Source organism: Aedes aegypti, chromosome 2, assembly GCF_002204515.2.
Source record: "Aedes aegypti strain LVP_AGWG chromosome 2, AaegL5.0 Primary Assembly, whole genome shotgun sequence".
Lineage (NCBI taxonomy): Eukaryota > Metazoa > Arthropoda > Insecta > Diptera > Culicidae > Aedes > Aedes aegypti.
This window is the reverse complement of record NC_035108.1, coordinates 116,494,237-116,518,105: the sequence shown is the minus strand read 5'-3', so window position 1 is coordinate 116,518,105 and position 23,869 is coordinate 116,494,237. Positions and strand designations below refer to the sequence as shown.

The 23,869-nt window shown below is 39.9% G+C and overlaps 2 protein-coding genes across 2 annotated transcripts; one reads left to right on the top strand and one right to left on the bottom strand.

Moving 5' to 3' along the window:
- The first annotated feature begins 1,807 nt into the window (after positions 1 to 1,807).
- On the top strand, positions 1,808 to 8,435 carry LOC5564450. Its single transcript, XM_021842080.1, has 5 exons — positions 1,808 to 2,137; positions 2,202 to 2,454; positions 7,106 to 7,203; positions 7,265 to 7,390; positions 7,453 to 8,435. Exons 1-5 carry the CDS (start codon positions 2,018 to 2,020, stop codon positions 8,203 to 8,205), a joined length of 1,350 nt encoding a protein of 449 aa, XP_021697772.1. The 5' UTR covers positions 1,808 to 2,017; the 3' UTR covers positions 8,206 to 8,435.
- LOC5564465 (sialin) lies at positions 8,370 to 22,020 on the bottom strand. Its single transcript, XM_021842079.1, has 5 exons — positions 21,698 to 22,020; positions 21,462 to 21,636; positions 21,287 to 21,406; positions 20,685 to 21,231; positions 8,370 to 8,967 (listed from the first exon to the last, which is right to left on the bottom strand). The coding sequence occupies exons 1-5, from the start codon at positions 21,724 to 21,726 to the stop codon at positions 8,387 to 8,389; spliced, it is 1,452 nt and encodes a 483-aa protein (XP_021697771.1). The 5' UTR covers positions 21,727 to 22,020; the 3' UTR covers positions 8,370 to 8,386.
- Between the last annotated feature and the right edge of the window lie 1,849 nt (positions 22,021 to 23,869).

The following is a 23,869-nucleotide window of genomic DNA, read 5'->3' as shown; positions in this document are numbered from 1 at the left end:
AATTTAAAGATCCCTCCTACCTTTTGTTCGTGGTTGCAACCATGTTTAGTGAACAAGGTAAGGTAAAATAAGATGCGCTCTAAATTTTGTATATTTCTTTGTCAAAATTCTAATCGTATTTTCTGGCGTATTTCTGAGAATCAAGTTGCACAAGAAGTTTATTTTAAAGATTTTTTTTTGAAGAGACGCATGGAACCAACTCATTAAGGTGAAGATGAATCGAAGCCAAAGTTCAAATTTTCAAAAGCACGGATCTGGAGAACCAAGCATCCGTTTAAGCTGAAAACTTAATCGATTGGTCATCAGCTGGTGATGACCAATCGATTAGGTTTTCAGCTCAAACGGATGTTTGGTTCTCCAGATCCGTGCTCTTGAAAATTTGAACTTTGGCTTCGATTCATCTTCACCTTAAGAGTTGGAATGGCTCAAGTCAAACTCAAGTAAAGCTCTTGAGGAAGAAATGCGAAGAAATTTTCGGGTAATTTTTTGAGAAGTTCAAAGAAAGAAAAAATGTTTAAATATACTGTTTTATATCAATGCCACATTGAGATTTATATTAGTAATTCTGTGCCATCTCCTCACGTAAAACCCTTCCAGGAATCAATCATCATTATTAATTCACCGCAAAAGTAAGCAAAAAATGGACAACATTTCATTCAGACTGAACCGAAAAGCAAACCGTCATGTTTCGATGAGAATGTTTTGTGATGCATCGTTTTTGAAAATTTTCTATTCATATAGCAAAGTGTGCAAAGATTGACGAGATTCATTAGGCTGATGACGACGTAACATTTTATCAGACAGTTTTATCTTTATGGCTTCACCTATTCGAAGCTTCCCAGACAGACAGTGATTGGACACCTTCAGTTAGTTAGTGGTATTCAGATTGACGGACAGTGGTTTTACCCCCAATCGAGAAGTTAATTGCCAAATTTACCCGGAGGTTGGTTTGTAGTCTCGTGATTATGCTTGGTATCGTGTATAAACTACGTCAGATAATATTTGTCAATTTTCAAACCCCTTTACCTCACCCCTACTTTACACTTTTTGTAAGGAGGATTTTGGAAATTTCTTTTGGATCGTCACATTTCGCTGAACTTTGCCAACTTTGAAGCGTGACGTCATTTATTGATGCCTCATTTTGTTTTGAATATTCTTCAATACACTTGCAGATGAAGAAGAAACATTCAACGAAGTAATGTTGTCCACTGATGATCTTATGGATTAAATCAATCAATCAATCTCATGCGCTGGCATACATATTTGCCATCTTTTCCCGCTGACAAACCGGTATGCAACAATTAATGAGTGCCTTTCGAGATACTCCCTGTCTGGGCTTATTTAATTGCGACTCGTTGGTGATGCGTTATACTTACTTAGGTTACTTCCGCGGATGTAATATTTATAAATAGTCACTTTCGTTTTAATGTCTGCCATTGTTGATATTGTAAATTGTCCATATCGATGTACCTAAAGTTGCTAATCCTGGAGGTTGAGTCGACCAAGTGCAAGCTTATAACATGTGGAGGGCAATTAAAAGATTAATAACACGCCAGTATGCAGACTTAAACAGCTCATAAAACATGAATCAAACACGATCCAACATCTTAGCTGCGCACGGGTGCAATTGCGATCAAATACAGTTAACTGTCCATAACTTGGTATTCAAGAGACCATCGACTTATAGAAAGAATTGTGATAAATTTCACTCACTTTAATTTGTGCCCAAGTTTGTTCCTAAATGTGTTTATATTATGAGAAAAGAGTAATAAAACTATCTTTTATTAAATTCAATTCTTGATTAAAATAATCGAATTGTGGTGACTTGACTGTACAACATAAAAAACACTCAAAGTAAGTAACAGGGCGTGGAGTAAAAATGCTGTTTAGCAATCAAGTTAGCGCCGACGGAGTGACGTTGAGCGATAGCATCGATCGAAGACACCGTTGAACGACTGATAATTTATTACGATCTGCTATCTGCTTTACGCCGGGACAGCTATCGCCAACATTGCCAATGAATCCGGAAAAGACTTCCGAGGCCTTGACAAAACTAGAGCTAAAAAAGCTGCGAAAGCTTGAAAAAAGGCAAGCCAAAAAGGCGGCGGCCGAGGAGTTGCGGAAGAAATGTGTTAGGGTTGGTTACTGAAAAGAAACAGATCGTTACAATAAAGAAAAATCTCATATTCGTAAACTTTCAGGACCACTTGAAGCGCGAGCAAAATTTCTCTCTAGAAACGGAAAAACGGGTTTTCAAGGACTGGGATCGGATGTGCGCCGATGTCAAATATGCTGCACTCCTGGAAGAAATGCAGCAAATTAAACAGAATGTTCTCCTGCTGTTTGACCGGAAGAACAACTACATCGAGCGGCTGTTTGGGGATCGCGCTGAGATAGAAGACATATATGGGAGGAATTTGTTGCGATTGAAACGACTGATTGATTGCTATTTGGGTAAGAATAAGTTCAAGCTAAGTGTCTAAGCTTGTAAATAACTGGTTTTCTTAAATATTTATTCGGGAATTTTTTGAGAAATTCGTAAGAGCATCTCCTCATATTAAATTCCAACACAATCTCAATAGAACAATACAGACATACCTGCTGACAGGGCTTTGAATTTATCCAACGGTTTCTCCAAAAATTTCTCATGAGGTGTTTCTCCAAAGAATGTTCCAGGGGTTCTTGTATAAACTTAATTTTTTTAAATTTATTCCATTGATATCTATCCAAAATTGTACCCACAATTCTATTAATGGTTACATCAGTGTTACTGAAAATGATTCTAAAGCTATTATTTTGGCTCTACCCCATTTCCCCGAACGCTACTACCCCGAATGGGTCATTGCCTCAAATGAGCTATTTCCCCGGATAGCATGAAATAAAGTGCAGAATCTTGTTGGCAAAATATGTTGACGATACTGTCTCAAAATCTCAAAATCCGAACATGACTTATGTTTACAACAATCGACTTTTTAAATGATTTTAAATGTAAAACTCTCAAATTACTTAACAGAATTATCAATTCTTCGATGATACAGGTCCTCTAATTCTCACTTTTCAAATCAGCATTGTTCGAAATATAAGTCAGGTCTTGAATTGCTTGCTTTTCACATGTCTGATACACACTAAAATATGCATAACTTTTTTGTTTCTTTATGATTTTCAGAACTTCGCGAAAACTTTCTCGTTTAAATTTTGGAAATTGGTTCAACTGGTTCCTGAGTTATCTGTTCAATGGATATCTGATGATATGTCATGATGAGCTAGAAGGATGTTGCCTTTGGCAATGTTGTTCAACAGATCAACGGCAATCTACCAATGACATATTCATATTAATGACATAAATATTAGTAAAACTTTTTCTTCAGTCTTCTGTATCTCGAGATCCTGATTTGCAAGATGGTTGGTGCTTTCGGAAAAGTATATCAAAGGCTGCAAGACGAATTCCATACAGAATGAGTCCAAAAAAATTAAAAATCGTGCTCCAGAATCTTCGATTTTGATTAAATTTTGCACATGTTTTTGTACGGTAGAATAAGTGTTTTCCGAAGAAAAATCGATTATTTTGACTAGAGAATAACTTTTAAAAATGGCCTATAAATCATTGCATGCAATTGTTTGAAAAGTTGTAACACCGAAACAGTAAATTTTAGAGAATAATGTTTTGTTAAGAAGCCGTTTGGGCTACAAGAACAATTTATACACTGAAAAAATATTTTATGTTTTTCCATTGAAAGTTCAAAAATAAAACTTAAATTTTAAATTACACAAAAACCCCATTTTTGATATTTTTAAATTTTCAACAAAGAATCTTAATAGTAAACAGATGTTTGGGACAAAGTTTCATAATGGAGAAAATTTTAATAAAAAAGTTTTTTATAAGAACAACTTTTAATCGATTTAAAAAAAATGTCAAAATAAATACGTTTCGATAATACGATCTTCTTCTTCTTTCTGGCGTTACGTCCCCACTGGGACAGAGCCTGCTTCTCAGCTTAGTGTTCTTATGAGCACTTCCACAGTTATTAACTGAGAGCTTACTATGCCAATGACCATTTTTGCATGCGTATATCGTGTGGCAGGTACGAAGATACTCTATGCCCTGGGAAGTCGAGAAAATTTCCAACCCGAAAAGATCCTCGACCGGTGGGATTCGAACCCACGACCCTCAGCTTGGTCTTGCTGAATAGCTGCGCGTTTACCGCTACGGCTATCTGGGCCCCAAAGCCTGGGCCGATAATACGATAAGAATCCTAAAACTTTTCTGAACCATAATGATTATCTTGATCACTTCTCTAGAAGTAGCCATTTTCGAATTATCTAAAGTTTAATGCAAATAATTATAAATTGAATAATAAAATAGGACATTTTCATTAGTTATTCGTTATTCTCCATCAAGAAAAATAAGTAAGTGGAAGGAAATATGGTCTTATCTTTCGAAAACGTACTGTTTTTAATGGGAATCACGAATAACTAATGAAAATGGCCAATTGAAATATTTAAATAAATATGTTTTGCATTAAATTTGATATAATTCGAAAATGGCTGCATCTAGATAAGTTATCCAGATATTCATTATGGTTTCGAATCATTTCAAGATTCTTATTGTATCAACAGAACGTTTTGATTAAAAAAAAAAACAAAATTTCGAAAATCGACCAAAAGTTGTTGTTAGAAATTTTTTTATTAAGAATTTCTCCATCATGAAACTTTGTTCTAAACATCTGTCTATTAACAAGATTGTCATTTAAAATGAAAATTTTGTTATGAATTTTTCATCAAAAACGTAACATATTTTTTCAAAGTGTATTTTTTTCTTGTAGCTCAAACAGTGAACCGTGAACAACATGTTCAAAGAACATTTTTCTCTAAAATTAACAGTTTCGGTGTTATAATTTTTCGAATAAATTGCATGAAAAAGTTATTCTCGAGTCAAAATGATCGATTTTTCTATGGAAAACACATATTCTACCATTCCAATAACATGTGCAAAATTTATTGCAAATCGAAGATGGTCGAGTTTCGTGGCTGACCGATTTGACATGGGATTTGTCATCTGGCAATGAAAAATATCTTTAAGAATTCATCTACTAAAAGGTTAGTGTCTCTGGAAAACTTTTAAGATTATCAGGATCTTTAGATATGGACCAATGCACGCGTTCACTCATCAACGTTTGAGCGGTGCCGTGTTATTTACGTGACCATGGAAACCAGTGAATTCGGCACCGCTCAAACATCAAATCTAAAGCCTGATTCGCTGCTGACAAGTAATTTCTCGGCCTATCTTGATGCATGGGAAATTTCTGCAAGGAATCGATCAAGAATGCGCTTTTTTCTGATCACAGTACGCAATTGAAAAGAACTGTCAGTTCAAATGGGAGTCGCTGTAGAAAATTTCTGCAAGGAATCGGCGAGAAATTTCTTTAGCGATTCCTTTTCAGTAGCAAATCAGGCTTAAAAAAAATGCATGGTTACTATGATGGTCCCTTGGAACGGGTTTCTGTTCCATGACTCGATATTTCCATGAAACGATGGTAGTTTCGATTCAACTCATGGAGGGTTGCCTGTAGAAGAATGTGCATATGAAAAGTATGTTAACTGAATGAAGACTAATCAAAGTTCCTCTCAAAATCATTCCCAGTTTTTCCTCGGGATACCTCCAATAGGGGTTGGAATATTTCGCACACGGACATTTGGCATAATGAGAATTACAGTCAACTTTCGTTCGTTGCAATAATCCCGTAGCCCACATAGTGAAAGACTTTCATTAATCGGGCTGAGTTTCGAGTTGTCAAATAACATAGAACAAAAGAAAAACAGAGCTACCAATTGCGTCTTATGTCAGAAAATGACGTTTAAGATAGTGCAACGAAAGAAATTCGACTGTATATACCTTCTTTAAAATGCTACCTGTTCTTGTATGAAACGGCTTTATAGTCCATTATGTCCAACTTCCGTATGCGAAACATCCTTATGCTAATCCTTCTTATGCGAAATGGGCTACTCTGTCCAGTAAGGCATATTCGTTTTTTTTAATATGCTGTATTAATATGCCCCTCTGAAAAATACCGAAAACAGGCTTGAAACTCAATTCGACGAGATCTCATAATGCGTGGTGTTTATTTGCTGATGCACAGAAAAATATTCTAAAACGGCCTAAAATGGCTTATAATGGCTAAAAACGGCTTAAAACGGCCTAGAACGGCTTAAAAAGCCAAAAACGGCTTAAAACTTTGGCTTCGTTATATCTTCACCTTAAATCGGTTTTAAACGACCTAAAACAGCGTAGCACGGTTTAAAACAGCCAAAAAAAGGCTTAAAACGGCTAAAAAATGGCTTAAAAACGGCTAAAAATGGCTTAAACCGGCTTAAAACATTTGAAACAGTTAAAGGCGGCTTGAAAGAGTTGAAACAAATGGCTTAAGAACGGCTTTCAATGGATTAAAACGGCCTAAAATGGCTTAAAAAGGCTTGAAAGGGCTTAAAACGGCCAAAAACGGCTTGAAGTGGCTTAAAACAGCTTAAAACGACCAAAAATTACTGTTAACGGCTAAATCGGCATAAACTGAATTAAAACGGCCTTAAAAGGCTAAAACAGTCAAAAACGTCTTAAAACGGCTTGAAACGGTAGAAAATGCTTAAAACAGTTTAAAACGGCTAGTTCTAAACTGTTTTAGGTCGTTTAAAACAGATTTAAGCTGTTTTTTGTCGTTTTAAGCGGTTTTGGCTTTTTAAGCCGTTCTAAGCCGTTTCTAGGCTATTTTAAGCTATTTTAGGCTGTTTTAGGCCGTGTTTGGCCAGTTTTGGCCTTGTTTTGTTTTTTAGCCATTTTGAGCATTTTTGGTCGTTAATATTTTAGGCAGTTTAAAGCCGTCTTTTGGCCTTATTAATTCGTTTCAAATTATATGTAGCCGTTTTAAGCCGTTTTTGGTTGTATTAACTCGTTTTCAGCCAATTAAGGCCGTTTTAAGCCGTTTATTTATTGCTCATAAGAACACTAAGCTGATAAGCAGGCTATGTCCCAGTTGGGATGCTTACACTAGAAATAAGAAGAAGTGATATAGTTATAATAATGTTCAAATTAAACCTCTTTTCATTTATCTAGAAATACATCAATACTTTGTTACCAATTTGTCAAATCAGTATCAGGAAGACTCCAAACTACGCTTACAGGAATTCGGTCAGGAGGTTCAATTGAAAGAAGTAGGATTCAATAAAAGGAAGAAACCATAAAAGGTATCTAATAATATTTTACATTCAATAGGGACAAGCCAATGAATGCACCCAGAACATGGAAGGAGCCTTAATATCATTAGAAGAATCCATGGAACAAGGGCTGATTGACGACCGAGTGGATTTCATCAAGACGAATGACGAAAATATCAATTTTGTATGATAAGTCGTAATTAGTTGTTTAGTTTTCTTTTATACCAATGTCATTACCTTTTACAGCATATCGAGAAAAGGGATCGGCTTCGCGACGAAAATGTTCAACGAATGGAACATCTCCATGGAGAAATAAAGAGTGTTCTGAACAATTATTTCACCACCATCCTGCACCCAGATATGGAAAAAGCGTACCAAAACTTGTGTGATGAAGATAAACAGTCGCAATCAATTATCCAGACTAACCGTAACAAGATTAAAGAATTCAATTTGCGCATTAACCATTTAACGAAGAAAATCACGGAAGTGGAAATTGCTGGCACTCGAAAAATAATTTCAAAAAAATACATTAAACGGAAGCTTGAAGAGGAAATCGACACGCTCAAAAGAGACATCATCCATATGGACGTCAGTCAAATGGACCGAATGAAAAAAATGTCCTACGAGGTTTTTCACGTCCAGAAGCATCTGGAAAAGCTATTGGAAAAAGGAAAATTGATTCTGAACCTGGCTCAAACCTGTTGCAAGTACGAATGCGAGGACGATGTCAATTACTTCAAGAAACGATTGGAGCAGCAAAGCCACTCCCTTGTCGAACCTGTCGACTGTCCAGTTGACTATGCGTTTTTATTCGATAAAATCAACCGTGTGAAGGCGATCAATGTGCTGCAGCGTGAGGAACGGGACCAGCTTCTGCAGGCCAATCGCGACCTGCAACGACAGTTCCAACAGTACTGCCAGCTCAACAGCCCCGAAGCCAAAGTTGCCCTGCTTCAGCCTACCGTTAAGACCGTAGACCTAACAGGTGACAAACAATGAGTGGAATTTCATTGGCGTGACTGAACGCACATGAGGTGGTGATTTATTAATGCAGCTGACAGTGGGCCGTTGACAGGGGGTACCGTGCAGTGGACAACTCCAAAGGGATTAAAAATGTTCAATAATTGATATGGAATGTTGTTTTGAATTGTTAGCGAGACAAATTGATTGTGATTGAATTTCAAACTTGTTTACTTTCTATTGAGCTAATGTAATTCGTTTCATTTCGCGTCTGATTTTTTTGTTGGGTCATCTCAAGTGACCAAGGTTGGAGTTCACCGGATGCCCAGAACCAGTAGACCAGTGTTCCAACGATGTAGATCCCAACAGCTATATAGAAAACTGTCCTCCATTCATCTTCGGTGTTGTTGGTGGTTATGTATCCAGTTACGATGGGACCAATGACTCCAGAAATGGCAGCGAATCCGTTGGAGATTCCCATCAGCACTCCAGAGCTTTTCGGCGAGAGATCCAAAGGGTTCAGTAGGTAACCGCACCAGGCGACTCCTCCCAGTCCAACGGCAATCGTTACACAAAGAATCGTTGGAGCTGGACTCAACACCAAGGCACCAATCATCATACATATGAGCTGTCCCAAAAACGCACCGCAGGTGAAATACTTACGCACTTGAGTGGTCGTAAGGTAGCCGCGGATTTGAAGCCAGTCCGCTAGGTAGCCGGATGCGCTAAGAAGAATGCCCATCGCTAGGTAGGGCAAGGCCGATAAGAACCCGGATTCTTGCAGGTCGAAGTTCAGGACGGCTGGAATACAAAATATAAATACTAGATAAAGAAATTGCGCCATACTTTTATATTGAAATAGATAAAATTATAAGGTGACCTTTGCTTTGTTTAAATAATTTTGTCAGGACATCTGGCTATTCGAAATGTCCAGCTGTTATTGAACGTTAAGTTATTATTTAACTATGTAAGCTCAAGGGAATTGAATGGTGTATAACTAAATTCGGTTTACTTTAATTTATAGGTATTCCGCTCACAGCTCGAAGATTTACTATAATAACAATCGAACTTGGGGACGGACCTGGTGTAGGGGTTAGAACACACGCCTCTCACGCCGAGGACCTGGGATCGAATCCCATCCCCGAGATAGTCACTAAAAATTTCAGTAGTGACGACATCCTTCGGAAGGGAAGTAAAGCCGTTGGTCCCGAGATGAACTAGCCCAGGGCTAAAAATCTCGTTAATGAAGATTAAAAAAAAAAACAATCGAACTCAGTTCACCTTCGAGCGGTGGGTCATGATATCAGGACCACAAATCATGAGAAACGGATGCACGAGGCAATTGATTTATGATTCTGACCAATCAGCTACAAACACACATCGCAGGTTACGGAAATCTGACTCAAGATAGAGTTCAAATCATGGTGTATTTGAATAAGAAAAAAAATAGACTGGATTCATGATATCATGAGTCACAATCTTGTTTTTGGATTCTGATTTCTACCGCGTACTGTCACACTTTCACAGACCCCCCAAACAATGGACATTACCAGACAACCAAAACGTACGTACAGTCAACTCTCCATAACTCTATATTGAAAAGATCATCGAATTAGGGAGGTAACGACATGCAGAACACAGAACCAGTGGACCTCGTGGTCGTACGGTTAGAGCCGTCAAGCATTTAAGCGCATCGTGTCGCATTCGATTCCCGCTGCATCCATTGAAGCTTTTCGCCAGGAATGTTTCTCGACCGTGCAACTGGAGCACGTTTGTCCGTTGTCTAGTGTGAAGTTACAGGCTGTGCAGCTGGCTGAAGACGGTGTCCGTGTCTCGTTAAATCACCATTTGCGCTATGCAATGCTTATATTTTTTTTTTTTTATAGTAAAATAGGTTTTATTTGCTAGTCAATTTAAAGTTTTACAAAAACAGTTATTTACAATTTCAAAATTCTAGGTCCAGGTGAAAATTAAGCTGATTTACATCAATCATTCCGTTAACATTATCAACAAAACAGATGTAGTTTATAAGCAATTTTAATATCTTCACTCTTGTTGCTCTCCTAATACCGGGCAACGCCGGTCGCATCAAGTCGTCGAACGAAAGTCGTCTCCATCCATTCATTAGCGCTGCAAGTCTCTGCTGTAGGACCGTCCAAGCCGGGCCGACACGAGCACAGTCGCAAAATTTATGCCGGAGCGTTTCAATTTGCTGTCCGCCGCAGTGCGTACAAAACTCATCATCTGCCCTTCGCATCACGAACAGCAGTTTTCGGTGCTCCCACTTCTCATTCACCAACAGGTAGAGCTTTGAGCGCTCCGCCGAGAAGAGCTTGTTGTCGCTGATGTTACGCCACACACGGAGCCAGTCGATCGTCGGATGACTTCGTTCCACCTTGGGCATGTCCGTTTGGGAGACGAAATGCCGGTGGATGAGATCGGCGGAGGGGTTTTCTTGGATAAGGGGTGGAATGTGGGAATAGTTTGTCAGGATTATTTTGAGGTCAGGATGGTCTATTGAGATTACTGGGCGGGGATGATCGTGGAATAGAAAGGATTTATAGTAGGGAAGGGAATCGATCTCTTTTAAATGTCGGTTGATTGCCAACGACTTCGCCATGAATGCTGGCAGATGAAGATTCAGTCCTCCATTCTCCTTGCTGCGAGCCAGCTGTACCATTGGGACGCGGGCGGGGATTCCTCTCCACAGGAAAGCACCCATCGTGGAGGTGACTTTTGCCGTATGCACTCCTAGCGGTAGCAATACTGATGAAACGTACCACAGCTTCGATAAGCCGAACGTGTTCAGCATGATCACCTTCTGTTGTAACGTCAGTGTACGCAAAGATTGCAGCCACATTTGCTGCGTAAATTTTCCCACCAGCACATTCCAATTAAGGGTGGTCATTAACCGAATCGAGTTTGCGAAAGTAATACCCAAAATTTTGACTACATTGGCTGTTTGCAGCCATTGGGTGTTTATTAAATTACCCTCGCAAAACCCGACATCGATCGCCACAGTTTTACGCACGTTCAAACGCGCGCCGGCAACAGTCCCGAACCGGGTGAATATTTCATTCATTAATTCTATCTGCCCGGCTGACGTCACGATGACGCTGATGTCGTCGGCATATGCGACCAATAAATCATTGCCACATGCTTGCTCGAGTCTACACACCAGGGGGTGGAGGTAGAGCACGAAGAGGTGCATGGACAACGGGTCACCTTGCCGGACCGATCGTTGGATGTCGAACGGACGTGAGAGACGCCCGTTGATGAGCAGCCGAGAGGTGGATCGGCTGGCGATGCGCGAGAGAAGAGCGATGAGATCCCGATTGAAGCCGAGCGAGCACATGGTGTCGAACAGGAATGAGTGGCGAACCCGATCGAAAGCGTTCTCCAAATCGAAGCTGATAAGCTTGCCGGTGCGCCGGTGGTGACGGAGACTCGCAATCCGATCTTTCAGTGCGAGAGTGGCTTGGAAGATGTTTCGCTCCGAATTAGAGCATTTTTGCCCATCACTCAGCACGTGGTGGGCTCGCATGACGCACTCTAGCCTGGTTTTGAGAATGCGCGAGAGGAGTTTGTAGTCGCTGTTGAGCAGCGAGATGGGTCGATACGGTCGGGCCGTGTTGTCGCCTCCCTTCTTCTTCACCAGCACGATGATGCCCTCCACAAAAGCAGGGGGAAGGTTTCCTGCTAGTGCTTCGTTGAGCAGGAGCTTGAGCTCTCGATGGATCACGTCGAAGAGACGCAAATAAAATTCCCGTGGGATACCATCATTGCCGGGGGAACGCCGTGGGGCACTCGCTCGGATGGCAGAGAAGATTTCTGCAGTGGTGATCTCGTCCGTGCAGGCTTGATTTATGGGATCATTGGGTGGGATCACACGCTCGCATGTAAACCCGTCATCGTTGTTATTTTCTGCTGTGGCTTCCTCCGTGTAGAGACGTGAGAAAAAGTTTAGCAGATTTGCTTCGATCGCTGCTGGCTCAGCAACGGTCTCATTCTCCTCCGTTTGCAACTGGGTGATGACGGTCCTTCTCCTTCGTCTCTCCCCCAATTGAAATATCGAGACGGGTTCTCCCGCCACGTGCGTTTCGTTCATTCGCATAAACATGTGCGAAAAGTTACGCTGAAGCGCCAACATTTCGCCTTTCAATCGATTGATTGTGGATAACATTTCGGGATGCTGGTAGTACCCGTCGTACGCTAGCCGGAGCTCCGCATAAAGACGCTGATGTGCGTCGTGAAATTCTTCAAAGACGATACGCGATTTACGCTTGAAAAAGGTTTTGATTTTTGGCTTAGCGTACGAAATCCACCACTCGATCCATGAGCCGTAGTTTCTGCGCTGCCGAGTCCAATATTGCCACTGTGTTTGGAACTCGGCAACGTTCTCGTCGGTGAGAAGATGCGGTCGAAGGGACCAGAAACCACGGCCGGGCTCATGTCCAAGCTGGGGAAGGCAAAGACGGAGTGTCAGCGCTTTGTGGTCTGTGAATGAGCAGACATGCGTATGCGCGGTACGCAAGTGCTCCCGCAAACCGCTGCTCACATAAATGCGGTCGAGGCGCGATTGTGCGTTCCGGCAAACATACGTAAAACCGGCATCCCGGGGGCGCAACTTTTCCCACACATCGTGGAGCTGCAGCTGCTGCACAGCAGTTTTGAGTGCAGGGCTGGTATTGGGGCTGGACGAATCGCATGCTCGAAGCACGCAATTGAAATCGCCAGCGAGGATGACGTGCTGAGTGGCATAGCGCAGATAATAGGCGAGAGTGCCGTTGAAGAAATCCTCCCGTGCTGCGCGCTGAGCAGAGCCGGACGGAGCGTAGAGGTTACAGATCGTGGTATCATGCACTCGCAGAGCGATTAAGCGGCTATCCAGGTTTTTCTCGATGTGAGAGACTTGAATGTGTTCCTTCAGAGCAACAGCTGTTCCTCTTCTTGTGTGGTCTACATTCGTGTATACGACGAAGCCAGGCAAGGAGAGCTGGTCGTTTTCCACTTCTTGCAGACACACAATATCGAGGCATTGGCTGTTGATGAAGGTGCGCAGCGCTGCTATTTTCGTGGGATTGGTGATGGTGCCGATGTTGATGGACGCGATATTGTAGGATGTGAGAGCCATTACGATTGGGAATCCTCATCCTGCTCGTCGTCATCGTCTTCTCGGCGTGGCTTTTTGCCGGGTGGTCGGCCTCTGCTTCGCCTGCTGCTCGCAGATGCTGTCGATTCATCGGTTTCGTTGCCGTTGGCATTCTTGCTGTGCGATCGCAGCGCATGGATCGGCTTTTTGAACAAGTCCACCACAGCAACATTAGGTTGGGTAGCTTCGGTGGCTTGTTGAGTTGATCGGTGAGATGACGAACCGTGCGCGCGTTGTTGATGTGGGCTGGGGAGCGCCGTTAAATCAATCTTGTCGGATTGACTTTTTGCTTTCGTCACCTGGACAGACTGTTCGGTCCGACTCGGGGGCTTCGGCAGCTCGGGAAAAGCAGCCGACGAGGTGAGTGATGGCGCGGTTGGACCTACCGATTTTGTTCTCGGTGGTTTCACACCGGACGATTTTTTCGGTGGCGGACGGTTGCCACTCTGCTTTGCTACATTGGCGTAGCTCTTCTGCACCAGAAGTTTTTTGTTCTGGACACAAGATATGCCAGAATGTGCCTGCTCTTTGCAGTGCTTGCATGACATCAGCTGCCCCTTGTACACCACATACGCCGGCTGCCCATCGATGGTGATCCACGAATCAATGTTTCGGTTTAATAGCATACGGGCCGACCATATGCCGAGTGGTACGCCGGCGAACTCGTAGCCCTCTCCCCACGTTAGTTCGTGGATTGAGATCACTTCACCGAACGCACGCAAGAACTCCACGATCTTCTCTTTCGTCACGTTTTCGGGGAGGTCATGGACCTTCACCTCAACACTTCCATCTTCGATGGTTAATCGAAGCTTGTGCTTCTTCCCATCTAACTCCACTTCGTGTCGATCGTTATGTTCGTCCACTATTTTTTGTGCAAGCGTCAGGTCGCTGACCTTGACGAATGCACATTGTTCGCCTCTACTGCACTGTAGTCTTAGCACATCTTCCTTCTTCAGGCCGAGAACTGTGCGGCAAAAGCCGTGCACCTTTTCGAATGCCGGCTTCATGGGGAAGCTCGAGTAATCGATGCGGAAGGTGTTTTCTCGCCTCATCGCGTAATCACCACACACGCGACGCGGCACTACGTAATATCGATAAACGATCAGAAAAAATAGGCCTGACTAATGAGGAGCGCAGTCGTAAAAACGTCTTCGCGTCTCAGAAGCTGAGCGATAACTTATATTTGCAAAGTATAAGATGTCGCGAAAAGGTTTCATAAGGACAAGAGTGGAGGCGATAAATGTTCATATTTTATATAATGCTGTCTACTTTATAGCTAAATAATCTGTACCGTCATGTGACTTAATCCATGATAACAAAGTTGATTTTGATAGCTACTTCGAATTGATTCGACTTACTTTATACGAGAACACTGGAAGAAACGAAATGTCTATAAGAACTCATCTATCAAACGATTTCATCCACGAAGTAATGCGGGTGCGATGCATTTGTATGAATAAACGACTTTGCACGTAAACTGTTGAGCAACATCTGGTTATCTGGGTCATATTTGAATGTTCCCTGATTTTCCAAAACAAGAGTTTCTGTAGATGGCCTGAATCAAGTATCAGGTATTCCAAAACTGTCTCAACAAAGACTTCTTATTGATTGACCTCTCGGTTTTGCACCGGATGATCATTTTGGACGTATCCTTGTCATACTATTAAGGCTACTGCCGTTCTATGTATTCATAGAATATTAGAGATATAGGCCTGAAGAGCAGCTCATGCCTTTCACTTTGATAGTTCTTCAGAATTTACCATCGACCGTACCTACAAAAATACTCGTTTTTTATGCATTTTTTATTCTTGGGGTTATATTATATGGCGAACATCTCTATGCGAGAATTTGAATTGTCTCTCTGTCTTACTATTGGCTGATATCAGACAGTCATATGGATATCTGTTTATCTGTCAGTATGGAAAGATTTTGTCGGATACGTAAGAATCTCTGCGTTGATTGTTTACCACTTCATGATTAATGAAAGAATAGAGTTCTAAAGCCCTGTTCCAATTTTGATGCCAAACGCTTAAGTTTAGTCCAGAAACACATGTTTATTAAATTTTCAAATGTTTTTTGTTTGTTCAAGTTCAAAAACATTTTTTTTAAGATTTTGTAGCATCCGACAATGGTACCGCCCACAGGTCATAAATCGAAAAACAAAATGTCTTGGTTGTCATTCCTTAACCTTTTCATGGATCAATTACACAGCTAAAAATATGTTGTAAATTTAAGTTTATTTTCATGCACATATTTGGAGCATCAAAATAAACGTAAATTTCAACGACCAATCCATTATTTTTCAATTGAATTCACTTTGAATTTACACGTTCATGTGATTTTCAACCATTTTTTGTTGAAAATTGAATGTATATTCATTTAAATTTACATGATGCTGTAATAACACACGAATTTGATTTATTTTTACAGTAGACTTCAGTTTACATCACATTGAAAATTAAATATTTTTTTCTGTGTATGATCTCAAGAATGTAAAAACATAAACATTATAGACGTTCCTGTATGATATACATAATAGGGCTATGAATGATTGAGTGTATTTTTCATTTGTTAAAAATACGTTTAAAATTAAGCGAATTCAGCACTCTGTTTATTGTCTTCGCAAACCAGAATCAATTGATTTTTCATTCAGTTTAGATTACAGAACATAAGTACAGATGTATATCTATCATTTCCGATACGTTTTAGAGTTTTATTTGACATCTAGAAGTCAGTATTGATGTGAGTAATGAGGATAGAAATATACTCACTTCGTAACTACATCACTTTATTTGAAGTACGTTTTATGAATATGTTCTTAATCACAGTTAATTAAACTACTGCCATCAAATGATCATGTTTAGAGGAGAAAATGAACCTGTGAAGGTTCTAGCTGCAAAAATTTGCAAATAAGTGAGCAGCGTGCCTTCAAAGTTGTGAGTTTTTACCAGAAGAGACAATGGTAAAAATATTCATAGAATTTATTACATACCAGTATATTTGTAGCTAACTGGAATGAATATACAAAATAATGAAGTTTTCACTACTCATACTTCAATTCGATATTAATACACTTGAAACATTGTATATTGATTTAACAAGTAGTTTAAGTAAGGGGTTTGAGACTATAAAATCCTATTAAATTAGTATTGGTACAACAGCCATTCTAATATGTATGACATGACTTCCCAAAGTGTTTGAGGAACGATATGAAACTGTTCTTGTATATATTTTGAGCCTCAAAACAAGATATTTAACAAAATTCCAGTATCTACACTACCCGTCATAAATACGGACTCACTGAAATAAGTATTGCAACACTCAGCTGGATAATGAATCACCCTCAAAAAGGTTAGCATCACCTCAAAACAGGTTAGTTCACATTGCTGTATCTCGAGATCCTTACGACTTGCAAAGAAGCGATCTTCAGCAAAATTGTTCAGGGGATCAAGGATATCCAGAAAGTGAACAGTTTAGTTCGCGATTTTGCCGCTAGGTGGCGCTAGTGAGCATGTAAAATATTCCATTTTAAACTAGTTCTAGCTTGTGATCCATAAGGATAGAAAGTTCGAGGCTTCGACAAAGTTGTTAAGAAGGCCAAGTACATCCGGAAGACAAACAGTTAGGTTGGTTTGATTTCACCGCTAGGTGGCGCTAGTGAGCATGCAAAATTGTGCATTTCAAACTAGTTCTAGCTTGTGATCCACATGAGATAGAAAGTTCGAGTCTTCGGCAAAGTTGTTCAGAAAGTCAAGGACATCCGGAAGACAGATAGTTTGGTTCGAGATTTTGCCGCTAGGTGGTGCTAGTGAGCATGTAAAACTGAGCATTTTGAACTAGTTCTAGCTTGCCATCCACAAGAGATAGAAAGTTCGAGTCTTCGGTAAGTAAAGAACAGAAATAAAGTAAAGGCCATCCAAATATCAAATTTTTTGGTTCCTAATTTTGCCACTAGGTTGCACTAGTACGCATATTTAATTGAACATATGAAACAAATACTATCTTTCGAGCCAGATGAGATAGGAAGTTTGAGTCTTCGGCAAAGTTGTTCGGAAAATCAAGGGCATCCGGGAAACAGTTTACTCTGGAGGGATGACTGTACCTAAACATTATGAATTTGATAAGATAGAATTTCCAGAATGCTGTTCAGAAATCCTTTGACATTTGGAAGTTGAAGTGATTAGGGATGGAATCATATTAAACTAAAGTGATTCAGGTCTGATCAAATGTATATTCAAGTGTATCATATCTGATTCATATTCTAGTGATTCTGGTATGACTTACTCCATGTGCGAGTGACTCAGTCAGGACTCATATTCATCATATTCAAATTATTCAAGTCAGAATCTCTTCATGGTTTAAGTTTGATTGAATTCATATCCAAGTTATTGATTCATTTTAAATTCAATAGATTCAAGTTTAGTTCTCTCCATACCCGCAAGTGTTCCACGTCAGATTCACTTTATTATTAAGTTATTCAGAATAGGGCGATATTCAAAACTGAAACTATTGCCTGGCTCTTTTTCAGTGGTAGTAAAAACGAAACCCTGAAGCAAAGAAAGCACCACGGAAGATGAACGAAACACAAAAAGTTATGCATTCACTTTACACTTGATTTCTAATTACTACTTTTTTGATCCAGTTTCCTAATTGCAAGTAAGTTAGGGCTGATTCACTTCATTTTCAAGTGATTTATGCTTGAATCACTTTATGTACGTTTTTCAGATATGATTAGTTCAATATCCAAGTGATTGATGTTTGATTATTAAAGTAAATTTAAGGCATTCAGGTCTCATTCACTTTATATTCAAGTGTTTCAGGTGAGAATCACTTCATGTGATTCATATCTGATTCATTTCATAGTCAAGTGTTTAAGGTAATATTCACTTCATACACAAGTAATTCAGGACCGATTACATTCTTGTTCAATTTATTCAGATATGATTCGCTTTATATCCAAATGATTCATGTCATGTGACACTTCATTTTTGAATGCATGCTCACTAGCGCCACCTAGCGGCAAAATCGCGAACTAAACTGTTCCCTTTTCGGATGTCCTTGAACCCCTGAGCAACTTTGCCGAAGACCCAAACTTTCTATCTCTTATGGATCACAAGCTAGAACTAGTTTTAAATGCTCAATTTTACATGCTCACTACCGCCACTTAGTGGCAAAATCGCAAACTAAACTACATATTTGCCTTCCGGATGTCCTTGATCCCCTGAACAACTCTGCTGAAGATAGCTTCTTCGTAAGGATCTCGAGATATAGCAATGTGAAATTACCTGTTTTGAGGTGATGCTAAACTTTTCAGGGTGATTCAATATTCAGCTGAGTGTTGCAATACTTATTTCAGTGAGTCCGTATATATGACGGGTAGTGTATATATACAGCGCTGAAATATAGAATTGTGAGATTAAAAAATATTAAGAAGCAACAAAATATTACCAAATAGTTTATTAGTTTTTTTTCTCAATTGTAAATATTTGAAACTTAAGGTTAATTACATTAAGTGACATGTTCGTTATTTGGTTTTGGAAGAGATTTGATGTGAAATTGGCATTACCAATTAATAAATATTTCAAGTATTTATTTGGTATGTACATCTTCGGCACTTAGAAAAGTGTAAATTAGCTCTTTAGATTCACATACCGTAAAACGGGGTATCTTTGATAATGCGGGTAACTTTGATAGTGCGGGACGCACCACATACTAAACGAAATATCATAATTTCTGTTGTTCGGTTAAGCAAAATGAATGCAAAACTTAAGAATATTAGTATGACACTTCATGTTAGAGCTGTTTTCATTTGAATCGAAAACATTTGAGGCTTCATATACGAATATAAAAAAAATATACGATTTTAGCATTTTTGAAACGCTTACAAACAATCTGTTCTACGATCACTATTCGATGTAGTTTTGAATAGTTGGTCACTTATCTTTGAAAGCCTAGTTATCATAGATCTTGAATATGGTGTCAAATCTCTTAGCGAAAAGCATTTTCACCAACTGGGACCATTTTTGTAATGCAAGTTAGAAATTTCCATATAACGTTAAACGCCTATAGGTATGCAATGCCCTATAAATGTTGTGTAATTCATTCCATTCTGTTCGATTTATACTCCATTATCAAAGTTACCCCAAAACAGAAAACCGACTTTCGATTATATGAAAAATTATATATCCACACAAAATAAATCTTATGCCAATCTATCCACTGCAATCGATAGCTAGGATGCCAGTACTTGTTTTAAAAATATAAATTATAATTCATTGAAACAGCATGCATTAATATTCAAGTTTTCTTCGAAAAAACTATCAAAGTTACCCCGTTTTACGGTACCAAAAGTAAGCTTAACAGCATGTGAAGCAGAGACGAACCGACCTCGGGCCGAAAGTCTCTTTAATATAGACATAAAAAAGCATGTAAAGCTACACTGTAAATACTATTATTAACCTCTGTAAATACTATTATTAACCTTGGACTCGTAAAGAGAGATAATTGCAAGCGGTTTTATGCACTTATAATAATTCATATAATAGAGCATTCCCAATATGATCTCCACATCCTAATCAGAATTTTTGAAGTTAAATTAATAACGACAGCAACCTCGATGGAGTTTTAACACTCAAACATAATTAATTTGGCAATTTATGATGGTATTTACCATCAGATATTGAGTAATATGATTGATGACCGCTTCGTAGAACAAATGGAACCACTGTGCACCCCTTGGCCTAAACTCAAATTTTGGGTGTATTTTGTTTTCCGTGTCCCTTCCGAAGTGTCAGATAGGAACAACCCCAGTGTCAAAACCAAAATCCCTGTGGGGTTTTTGTCGACTACGCAAACGTCAAACATGACCAAAAATGTCAAGGTGGTTCCAATTTTTAAATTAAATTTTAAATATGACATAGCCGTTATTTGACCGCTAAAAATAGCTAAAGTAGTTTTTAAACATGCTATTTCGTGCTATTAAGGGGTCTATTTTGTAATTCGAGCGAATTCACGTGACTCGTCTGTAGTCATTGTCGATCAAAGTAAGCAAGCATATTTCAGATGTCACCCATCGACTCCCATAGTATCCAGTCACATAGAGCGACAACTGTCGATAAACTCGAGTGACAGACCCAAGTCGAGCGAAATTTTGGTCGACAGTGACTCCAGTCGAGTCGTTTTTGATCGACTTGACTTATTAAATAGGGCCCTGAATAAAAACAAGATTTCATTAAACATTTCAGCACCCTATTATGAATGCCTGGTCATGTGCTTACCTATCTTTCAAAAAAGAGCATTGTGACTTCAATTCAGATATCGTAGTTATCGTCCTTAACCTATGAGTTTGGAACCTTTCGATACTTACTTTTCAAAAACGTCGGCAATCCAGTCAAAAGCGTGTAATAACCCCAGTCTTCGACGATACTGGCAATAGACATAGCTATGACGGGTTTCGAAGTAAGCATTGCCATCCACGGATGTTTCACATTTTCAACATCCTTTTCTTGTCGTCCGGATGTCACCATTATGAAATCCTTCTCCTTCTGGCTCATCCGAAAATCATGCTCGGGTGATTTTCTTACTAGCAACAGCCAGGCCATATACCATAAGCAAGCCACCACTCCGAAGAAATAGAACACACTCTCCCAACCCCACGATTCTGCCAGAACTCCACTAAGTGTCATCGCGACGACTGTGCCGGCAAATGCTCCTGTAAAAGCTATCGAAGAAATCCGGGACCGCTCGCTAGGCGGCGCCCAAACGGACCACATGGCATGTCCACAGGGAAACGTTACACCTTCAAATGCTCCCTCCAGAATGCGAACGGCGATGAGCCAACCAGCTCCTTGTCGTGTCAAAACCGGTGTCAAGAGGGTCAGAATCGCCGTACCTCCAATACCTACGCCAAAAACCTTCAGGAAGATTTCAAATTATTGAACCAAGTCACCAGTTCAGAAAGGAACTTACGTTCGTGCCACCAAACTTGTTGGATAAGTAGCCTCCAAGCACTTGCGTGAAAATGTACCCATAAAAGAACGAACTCAACACGTATCCTTGAACGCTTGAACTCCAATCGAACTCGCGCTCCTAAAATGGTCATTTTAAAACCCTACCATTCCACATTATTTCGCTTGTCACTTACAAACCCAACCGTTCCGTTTGGATGCACAACTTCTCGCAGTTCGGTCATGGCTACGATCGCCACACTTAGATTGACTCGCAGAGAATACACGTTGAAGTACCCAAGGAATGCCATCGCCACCACCATGTATCGCCGTCGCTTCCAAAACATCCAAAGAGGTGCGTCGATTCCATCGCTGAAATGATCCGGAACTTCAATCGTTCGTCACTTACCCGTATTCAGAAGATACTGAAAACCTCACTTTACTGCTCTCGATAGCATCCATGTCGTTCACCAGCTGCCGTGAACTGAGAATACGGGAGTATTCGACCAGCTCAACGTTACCTAATGACCTGGAGGCGTCACAACCCAAACGAAGCTGTCACTTTATTGCTGACAAATTGTATTATGCCAATTACATCTCAATCGAAACAAGCGCCGAGAAATGATAAGGATGATAGGCAAACGACGCGTGTGACTAAAATCTTGCGAATCTGACCGACGAACGCTTGGAAATGAATGTGGATGTGATGCTGATAAGTTTGATCATCGGCCAAGGTGAGTGAAATGGGACGTGATTATTTTTATGACCGGCTCGGGTGGGCTGTCACATCATATGAGCAAACAGTAGCGAAATTTATCTACTTGTTGCAGGGGTGGTTTAGTGAAAAGTATCTAATTTAATGTGCATTCTTTCATCAGATAATTTTATGAATTTGGAGTCAAAACTTTTGACTCAAAAATACATCCATCTTCTAGGCTAAGTAATGATTTCATTTAACGAATTTAATAGCTCCAGATAGGAAACACTGATTCACTGATCAATGAATCCGGACAATAAAAGACCTAAGTAATTCAAGAATTTCAGTAAGCCCTCTTCAAAGTGTTACTCAAGTACTTTATTGCTTAGGAGGTTCTGCCGATGCTCAGATCAATGCAAGATATTCTTCAAGAAATCGTTCAGAAATTTATTTAATGCTGTTCTTTAAATATAATCAATGTACAGTCATCTCTCCCTTACTTGATATTGAAGGGACCATCGAGTTAGGGAGGTATCGAATAACAGAACACAAAACCAGTGCAACTACGATTTAAGGGACCATCGAGTTAGCCATGAAAACCAACTTTTACTATGGTTCTCTAACTGTTGGTTGGTTTGACTTTATTAACGAGATTTTTAGCCCTAGGCTAGTTCATCTCGGGACCAACGGCTTTACTTCCCTTCCGAAGGAAGTCGTCACTATAACTTTTTACGTCATAAGTGACTATGTCGGGGATGGGATTCGATCCCAGGTCCTCGGCGTGAGAGGCGAGTGTTCTAACCACTACACCAGGTCCGTCCCCCGTCTCTAACTGTATAAATATCATTTGTTAGGGAACGAAAGCAATGAATACTAGATTGATAGGTACCGTAAGGGAACGGCGAGAGAAATTGGAGTAGATTGGAAGCCATAACAACTGTGCAGAATTCCAGCTCGATCGGTGAAACTATAGCCGTTCAAAGTTTGTATGGGATTTACTATGGGAAATCTTACTTTTGCAAAGAAAAATCGCCAGAGGTCGCCAATTGTGCCCTATAAAAATTCTGAACAATGATCTTGATAGTGACTAGTGGCTAGTGACTAACCATTCATTTAATTCTTTCAAGAATTCTTCTACGAACTTCTGAAGAATTTCTTTGGAGATTTTTACTGCCGTTATACGCATAATTGTCCCATGTTCCAAAATATGCAATCGAGAAAAACGCGTTTCAAGATTTTAACACATTTAGGCCTCGTATTGACAATGTGTGTGGTAAATTAAATTAAAATCTTCACAATAGTATAAAGAATAGCGTGTTTATTAGAGTCAAGAGTTTGTATTATGGGAATAAAGTAAATTTAACAACGAAATTCAAAGTGGGGCTGTTATGCCTAGAAATACGGGGTTTTTGTTGAATTTCTACGCATAACAGTCCCACTGATAGTGACCAATTATGTGCTAAGCATACTGCACTACATACTACATACCGAATGTAGAGGACGTATATCCTCAAGACTTTGTTAAGGCTCTAATGAAGGCTCAAATGACATGTGCCAAACGGAGCCACGTGTGGGGAAGTGAAAAAACACGATTTTATAGTTTGGGATGGAACGCAAAATTTTCTGTATGTGTGATAATGAGAAAATGTATGAGTTAGTGAAAGGAATAGTGGATGAGTAAGTTAGAGACACGGACACGTTAATATGCTTCCAGTGGACTGTTATGTCCTTTGAAGGAAGCACCACACTAGACAACAGACTAGCATGCAACGCCCAGTGGCGGGTCTACCCCGTTTGGCATAATGCCATTTGGCATAATGCCGTTTGGCATATAGTCGTTTGGCATAAAGTCGTTTGGCATAATAGTCGTTTGGCATAACAGTCGTGAAAAAGGAAGATACTGCAGTG

Excerpts from the sequence above, each read along its gene's own strand:
- LOC5564465 (XM_021842079.1), bottom strand. The coding sequence starts at position 21,726 with ATGGATGCTATCGAGAGCAGTAAAGTGAG. Across the intron at positions 21,232-21,286 it reads ACAAGTTTGGTGGCACGAAC|GTTTTTGGCGTAGGTATTGG; the intron begins GTAAGTTCCTTT and ends ATCTTCCTGAAG. Across the intron at positions 8,968-20,684 it reads ATTGCCGACGTTTTTGAAAA|CCGTCCTGAACTTCGACCTG; the intron begins GTAAGTATCGAA and ends TTTGTATTCCAG.
- LOC5564450 (XM_021842080.1), top strand. The coding sequence starts at position 2,018 with ATGAATCCGGAAAAGACTTCCGAGGCCTTGACAAAACTAGAGCTAAAA. Across the intron at positions 2,455-7,105 it reads ACTGATTGATTGCTATTTGG|AAATACATCAATACTTTGTT; the intron begins GTAAGAATAAGT and ends TCATTTATCTAG. Across the intron at positions 7,204-7,264 it reads AGGAGGTTCAATTGAAAGAA|GGACAAGCCAATGAATGCAC; the intron begins GTAGGATTCAAT and ends TACATTCAATAG.